Genomic DNA, 8,423 nt, shown 5'->3' with positions numbered 1-8,423 from the left:
CAGGGTTCCTGTAGAAAGGCCTTTTTTAGTGTTTCTATATATGTCTTTTTGTGTCATGCCAGTCGGGCACACACTTTGGATAGGTTGAAGGCAGCGCATGTAAGTAAGAATCACCTGTGCCCTCCACAGAGTTGACTCTCCCAACAGAGAACTGAGTCTACAGACACAATCCAATTCCATTTCCTCAGCTCACACACATGGGGCTTTTTATCTGTGTTGGGCCAGCTCAGACATGTCATTACCTTTGATTAGTGTTTTGCTACTTCTGCAGCCTTTACAAACGGCATGTGAGGTGACAGATATTAGTTGTCGTACGTAAAAGTAAGTGTCGACAAGGATGGGGATCTGGTACTGGCTGGATTTTTCCCTATTTATGGCATGGAGGGTCAAACTATACTTGCACAAAATTATCTGATAAGGCCAACTCAAGAAGTGACAGATGACTGGTAAGTTGTTGGTTATATGTATCTGAAAATGTGATTATAACCGTGTAATAAAGTTGTTTGCATATATATGTGGTGTGTATTAGTCTCACTTGAGAATAATCACATGCACAGAAATGAGAGAAGTGTAGAATTGTGATCTCAGGAAGTTCAGCCTTGTTATCCTCTTATCATCTTTCTTTTTCTTATTTTCAATGTTTCTCCATTTCTTTCAAGACAAAAGAGAGAAATTAATGGTTTTTGTCCACTTTGTTAGCACTATCCCCATATCCAATCTTTGGGAGGCTCAAAATGAGTGAAATTATTCTTACCTTCACCCTTTTGCAACCAAGACCTGTATAGTGAGGCCCACATGCATATTGAGACCTGACCTCCTGACATAAAGTTAATGTTAGCATCAAAATGCTCACTCTGAGCATTCACCACTGACTAAAGGATTATAGAAATGTGCTCTGTATAGAAGTCATGGGTATGTAAAGGCCACCATAATATATTAACCAGGAAGGATGGCTACTCTTCAATCCAATCTCCATTCTCCTCTCAGGCTTGCCCATATACACGGCATCGATTTCATGCTGCCAGGCCTCAAACTAATACTATGGTCAGCCATGTGGAAATTAAGAGCCTTAAACACTATGCCACCTGTTTGTCCCTGCATTCCTTTTAAAGCAGAGTAAAGAATGCTTCATTTAAGTCCTCAAAAAATATATGGGAAGTTTAACTATGAGATTTTGCAGTAGTTCAGGAATATTAGCTTCAACTCTGAATATAGTGAGGACAAGTAAGAACAAGCTGGGAGTAATTGGATAGAAAATTACTAAGTGGTAACATTACAGGTAATGGAGATTCTAGCCAAATTCACTTGTGTGAGTTTTATATAAGTGTGCATATAGGACTAGAAAAACTCTTTGAAGTCTGATTAAAAGTTTTATCAAGGGGCAAGCAGGTGATCCAGCAGTTAAGGAGCTCTACTCCCACATGATCGAGGTGTGAGTGGCAGACCCAGCAGCTTGAAACTTACATTGTGCTATACACAGTGACGGGTTTCAGTCTGATTTTAGCCCAGCAACAGGAGTCATAAATTCCTCTGACATTTGTAATGGGAGCACAGTGAACATTTATCAGACACAGAAATCAAAACCACAGTAACTCAACTATGCAGAGCCCATTCCGATCTACCTATAGTGGAGTCAAACTCCTTATTCAGCATGGAGGTTAAGGCAACTGGATTCCATATGACTGACTACATGGTTTAAATAGTTTAAATAGTGACTAAAGATGCCTGAGAAACATGCCAGGTGGAATTTTACCTGCCTATCCAATCATCCCAAGTACAAAATAAAAAAAGAAGGGATTGTGAAATGATCATCTTCCAGAGGGTGATTTCTCACTTTGTTTTGTTTTTGTTTTTGTTTTTGTTTGTTTGTTTATTTCTTCTCACTACCTCCCTTTCTCTCTGTATTTCTCTATGGTGATTGCCCACATCCTATAAAAAATAACAAAAAAATAACAGTAAAATATAACAACAACTCAGAAAAAGTAGAGTTCTGCTTGCATGAAAATATTCAGTGTATGGGAACAAGCTGTTAGCGTAATAGCTATGTCGCTGGACTCCCACGTAGTCAACCATGGCTCGCGTCCCAGACCCGGTGGCTTAAAACTCACGCCAGGCGCGTGTGCGTGGGTGCCCAAGATCCTGAGAGGAGAATGGAGGAAAAGGGATTGCGGTGTGACCATCCCCCCCTGGGGGGTGATGTCTCACTTTCTGTCTCTATGTCTCTCTCTGTCTGTCTGGTGAGCGCACATGCCCTATAGCAAAAAAAAAAAAAAATTCAGTGTACCATCCTTTATTAACATATCAGGGGCCCAGCAGATGGCACAGCAGTTATGTAGCTGAACTCTCACATGACTGATTTTGGTGTGGCCCTCCCCTGCAGGGGGTGGATTTCTCACTTTCCCTCTCACTTTATATCCATTCCTTTTTTTGTCAAATGCATGTACATTTAGGCAAAAGTCTCTCCAAAAACAAAACAAAACAAAATAAAATAAAAAAACAAAGAAAGAAAGGAAACTTTCTTTTAAATGTTTAAATCAAAGCCTGTTGTTTCTCTTATGGCTGACTATGTGGTTTGAGTACTGAATAAAGTGGCCTGAAATACATGCCACGCAGATGTGTGCCTCCTATTCATTGCTACCACAGTTGGATTTCAACTTCTAATTGATATTCCACATTGGCACAGCAATAAAAGTCTGGAAAATCAAATGCTTACCTTCCCCATCAAATGTTCCTTGTCCTTTCAGCATTTTTTTCTAAGAGACACAAAAAGAAAAAAAAAAAAAAAGGAAAAAGGAAACAAATGACAAAAGAACCAATGCTGAAAAAGTAGAGTTCTGATTGCATTAAAATCTCTAGTCGCACATGCTTTTTTTTAACAAATCAGGGGACAAGCAGATGGCTTAGCACTTATGTCACTGGTCTCCCACATGACCAACTGCTCTTTGAGTCCTGGACCTGGTGGCTTGAAAATCACACCTGGACATGTGTGCATGAATGACCAGGGTCCCAGGAAGAGAAGAGAGGATAGGGGATTTCCAGATGGCCATGCCTTTTGGGAATAATTTCTTACTTTCCCTCTCACTGTGTGAATCTTTTTCTTCAGAAATCTAATGCACACTAAGCCAAAACCTCTCAGAAAAAAAAAAATGACATTTCTTAATGTTAATATTAAAGTCAAAATTTAAGAGATTAAGACCAGAATAATTCCAGAGAATGTAGACAGAATTAAAGATAATACATAACAATAAATAAGAAACAAAACTGAGCAATTTTTAAAATCTCAAAAAATAGTTTTAGGTAATATTAATTTAAAAGTTAAGAACTTCCAAGTAGAAAATGAACAATTAAAAGACAAATAACTGCAGAGAGTAATGTTTTTACAAATTGGTAGAAATATTTGATGTAGTCAATAAGTGAAAAGCAGATTTGAATTAAATATATAATTTTGAACAAAAACATACTTAACACTTTTTTCAAAGAGTTGATGTAGGGAACCAGCAGTTAGCGTAATGGCTATGTCGCTGGACTCCCACCTAGTCAACCACGGTTCACATCCTGGACCCGGTGGCTTAAAGCTCACACCAGGCACGTGTGAATGCGTGCTCAAGATCCCAAGAGGAGAATGGAGGAGAAGGGATTGTGGCGTGACCATCCTCCTGGGGGGTGATTTCTCATTTTCTGTCTCTATGTCTCTCTCTGTCTGTCTGGCGAGCACACATGCCCTATAGCAAAAATCTCTCAAAATAAATAAATTAATTAAATTAAAAAAAGAGAAAAAGAGTTGATATAGAAGTGCATAAATCTGCAGAAAAAAAAGCATCAAAAAGTACCAGAAATGTACCAAATGGTTGAAAAACTGGCAACCCAGATGCTTCTTTTTACATTATTTATTTAATGTTATTTGCTATTATTTTCTTTTGAATAAGCTATAGGGAATATGTGCTTGAGAGAGAGAAGAGAGAGAGAAAGAGAGAGAGAGAAATCAAGTTCCTGGGCAGGGACTTGAACTGTGGTCAGCTTAAAAGTCTAGCAACTTAACCACCATGCCAATTGCTAGCCCCTCAGATGCTATATAAAATTTCCAGAACATATGGAAAATAAGAAATGCTTCAATTGTAGTTTCTGGAACTATATAGAAACAAGATGACATGTGGGACACATTCGAGAAGGGTTATAAAGGTGAATGTAATCATTAGAAATGTAACTCATCATTGAGTACTAGTCTTTCCAATAGTGCCAAGGGAGCATGGTGGTAATGTTATCCTCATAAAAAATCTGAAATATTTCAGGTGATATACATATTAACTACCATAGTCCAATTGTTCAATGTTATATTTAAAAATCCTAAAACTACTTCATATTATATATATATGTGTGTGTGTGTGTGTGTGTGTGTGTGTGTTTGTGTGTATACACATACACATACACATTGTAACTTGCCTATATGTAAATTTTTTAAATGTATAAAAAATGGTGAATGTGTGCACTCTTTATTCACAGCCTGTAAAAAAAAGTTGTCTTCTCTATACATTAATGATCGTCCTTTAAAATCACCTCTGTTCAGGTGGCAGAGTCATCATCCAGCTAAACAAAACCTCGTCTCCCTCACAAGGCCTTGGAAACCTCTCTTCATTGTTTGGACACAATTTTCTTGAGTAGAAAGAAAACCATTTCAAGGTTTTCTAAAGCCCTGTGAATATTACTCACAGCTCCATGTACCAGTGCAAGAGAATCTCTGAATACCAGCCTAGACCTAACCTTTATGTCTTATGGCTTGGCTGAAGAATTTATCCTGATTTACATAAATTTATTACATTTCCTAACACTGTCCTCTCTGTTTAGGTACCAGTGGAAGAACTACCAATATGTACTGGCCTTTCTCTTTGCCATTGAGGAGATCAATAAGAGCCCCCATTTGCTCCCTAACCTTTCCCTGGGTTATGATCTCTACAATGCATTTAGCAGTGACAAAAGAACTTTAGAAAATGCTGTGTTTTTGCTCTCTGGAAGGAATCAGACCCTGCCAAACTACAACTGCCAGACACAGAAACAAGCTGTTGCTATCATTACAGGAAACATGTCAACATTTTCAGCCCAAGTGGGAACCCTTATGGAACTCTATAAAAGCCCACAGGTAAGTGGGTTTCCAGGATGGAGAATGAGAGTTAAATAGCTTTTAATGCTGTCTTCTCACATATGAGCAAAGAAAAAGTAAAAGCTGGTCTTACAAATACCTTGCAACCCTCAAAACTTCTCTTGGTTCTTTGTGCACAATTTTCTGAAACACAGAACAACAATAAAAGAACAGAAAATTTCCTGAGTCATGAGATTATTAGCAGTACAAAGATGAGAGACAAAGAAAAAGAGCAGAAGTGGGCTAGATTCTGCCATGTGGCTGAGTCCCACGTGGCTGACTGCATGGTTCAAATGTTGATTTTGTTGGCTTAAAGAACACACTGGGCTTGTGTGCTTTCATATCACAAATCCCATCAATAGGAACCAATGGGAAATTTAGGAGAAGAAATATTAATATGCCCATCCCCTAAGAGGAGTTATTTCTCACTTTCCTCTGTCTCTCTGTGGCAGGCACACATGATACAATTTGCCCTCTAACAAGTTAAAAATAAGAGAAGTGGAATATGTTAAGTTTCACCCAAACACCTGTTTATATCCATTACATTCAATTGCCAATAATAACATTGATGGCCAATTTAAAGATATTTCCTAAAAAGTATGAACTGAGTGGACATTTACCTTATCTGGAGAGAGAAAAATATCAAGGGATATTTATTGGACAATTTGACGCAAAGATATAAAAACATTTGCATTCATTACAACATTGAACAAAGAAAGGACATTCCAGCACTGGAGATCCTCCAAGTTGACTATGGCTCAGTTACAGTAGCTGAGATTTACCAGCTCCCTCTGCCCTTCCTCACACCCATGCAGGTAGATCTCTTTTTTTTTTTTTTCGCTATAGGGCGCGTGCACTCGCCAAACAGACAGAGAGAGACAGAGAGACAGAAAGCGAGAAATCACCCCCCTGGGGGGATGGTCACACTGTAATCCCTTCTCCTCCATTCTCCTCTTGGGATCTTGGGCACGCACGCACGCACACGCACCTGGCATGAGTTTTAAGCCACCGGGTCCAGGACGTGAACCGCGGTCAACTACGTGGGAGTCCAGTGACATAGCCATTACACCAACTGCTGGTTCCTGAGGTGGATCTCTTGAAAGCACTTCCAGTTACTCTCCACGTAACAGCTCTCCACCTCAGAGATTCTTCCAGGGAAACTGTCTGATAAAAGTTTCAGGAGACATTACTGGCAAACACATTAGCTTAAGGAGAACCATGCTCTTGAAAAGTTACATTTTTAAAATGTCAGAGAGGCTAAGATATCTTTTAAGATGATATAGATTATTCTGTGGTAATAAAACATAGTATCATAACATAAACACAACATTTTTTCTCAGAGTTGACTTTTTAAAAATTTTTAAATTTATTTTATTTTTTATTTTTTTTATTTTACATTTTTTAATATATTCAATCACATTATTTAGCTTACAAGGTGATCATTTCAATATGAGAACATTTCTCCCTGGTCGAGTTGATAAAAATATAACAACACTACCTCCCTGTCTCAACAATGCTGTCTTAGTATCCCTACTCCAAATGTTCTTCCCCATTTTTAACCTTGGCTGCTAGGAAAGGAAGCCTCTGATCCTTATGTCACATGAACTCAAGGTAGCAGAATCACCATTTTGTTGCATCATTTTTATAAATTTATGCATCCCTCAGTTTCTACACTAGACAATAAAACAATTATTAAACCTTATACTTTTTCTTTGATGTTTTGGTCTGGAAGTGATACTACTATTTGGACTAGTCACATGTTATTTATTGAAAGAAATGTGTGTGAGAAACAATCTTCTACTGCTCTTTATCACAGTATGCATTTTCTTCACTCAATATTCCATTCTATGATCTTATCAGGTAAAGATTTATCTTCTACCTGTTTAAGTTGAACAATCCAAAATCCAAATCAGGTTAGAATCAGATTATTTCTTTTTTATTCAGGTCACATATGGTCCTTTTGACCCCATCCTAAATGATAAAGACCAATTTCCATCAGTTTATCAGATGGCCACCAAGGACAGCTCTCTAACTCATGGAATCATCTGCTTGTTGCTGCATTTTGGCTGGATGTGGGTGGCACTCTATGTATCTGATGATATGCAAGGGGAGCAGTTCCTCCAGGATGTAAAGGCAAAGATGATAGAAAAAGATATCTGTGTGGCCTTTACAGAAAAGCTCCCTGCCACTAAAGGTCTCATTTTAGATCATGAGTTTACTCTTGTGAAGAGGATCAGAGTTTCATCAGCAAATGTGTATATAATACATGGTGATGGAGGGAGTGTCTGGAACCTAGGAACAGAAAAAGAATTCTATTTAATTTTGGGAAAGGTATGGATCATGAGAAATCTTGATTCCTCAGAGTGGAATGATATTTTGAATTTTATGAAGCTCACACCATACTTTTTCCATGGAAGTCTCTTATTGTCAAGCCAGAAAAGGAAAATTTCTGGCTTTAAGCAATTTCTCAAGACAGTGAACCCTTCCCAATACCCAGAAGATTTTCACTTCAGTAAAATCTGGCTATACTTTTTTGGATGCTCACTTGCTGGATCACTATGTGGCAAACTTGGAGACCCCCAGGAAATGCAGCCCAGCCTATTCTTCCCTGGCAGGTAAACGCCCTTCACAAGCACCTGATAAATTTTAGAGGGTTTTTTAAAGTGTTTTATATATATATATATATATATATATACATATATATATATATATATGTAACACATATATTCATCAGAGAGAGACAATGAGAGAGAAAGTGAGATATAACCCCCCACCCCCCCAGAGGGTAATGACCACACCACAACTCCTTCTACTCCATTCTCCTCCTGTGATTTTTGGCATACATGCACAAATGACTGGCATGTTTTCAAGCTTCCAGTTCTGTGATTCACACCATTGCCAGTCATGTGGGAGTCCACCTAAACCATGACACCACCTGCTGACTCCTGGAGGTTTATTTCATGTTATGTTATTTTATTTTTTTAGCTTTTGTCACAGTGTGTGTGCATTCACCAGAAGGAAAAAAATGTGATAAATCACCACTGGGACAAGGTGGTGCTACAATCTCTTCTCCTTCAATCTTTTCTTGGGATTTTGGGCATGCATACTCATGTAGCCAGCATGATTGTCAAGTCACCGTATCCAGAACTTGAATCACAGTAGGTCACATGGAAATCCAGCCACCCTAACTACCATAACACCTGTTGAGTTATTTATTAATTTAATTTCTACAGCTATTGAGTATGTGCCCTCACCAGTGAGACAGAGAGAGATGGAGAGACAGAAAGTG

General features: G+C 38.4%; 1 protein-coding gene across 1 annotated transcript in view; it reads left to right on the top strand.

Annotated features, from left to right (window-relative positions):
* Positions 1 to 378: 378 nt before the first annotated feature.
* LOC102469841 (vomeronasal type-2 receptor 26) overlaps positions 379 to 8,423 on the top strand; it is a 23,797-nt gene continuing 15,752 nt past the window's right edge. The window contains 3 exon segments of the mRNA XM_014582236.1: positions 379 to 446; positions 4,843 to 5,134; positions 7,079 to 7,357. Coding sequence (XP_014437722.1) covers positions 379 to 446; positions 4,843 to 5,134; positions 7,079 to 7,357 — 639 coding nt within the window.

Source organism: Tupaia chinensis, unplaced genomic scaffold, assembly GCF_000334495.1.
Source record: "Tupaia chinensis unplaced genomic scaffold, TupChi_1.0 Scaffold143163_1, whole genome shotgun sequence".
Taxonomy (NCBI): domain Eukaryota; kingdom Metazoa; phylum Chordata; class Mammalia; order Scandentia; family Tupaiidae; genus Tupaia; species Tupaia belangeri.
This window is presented reverse-complemented; position numbering and strand designations above follow the sequence as displayed.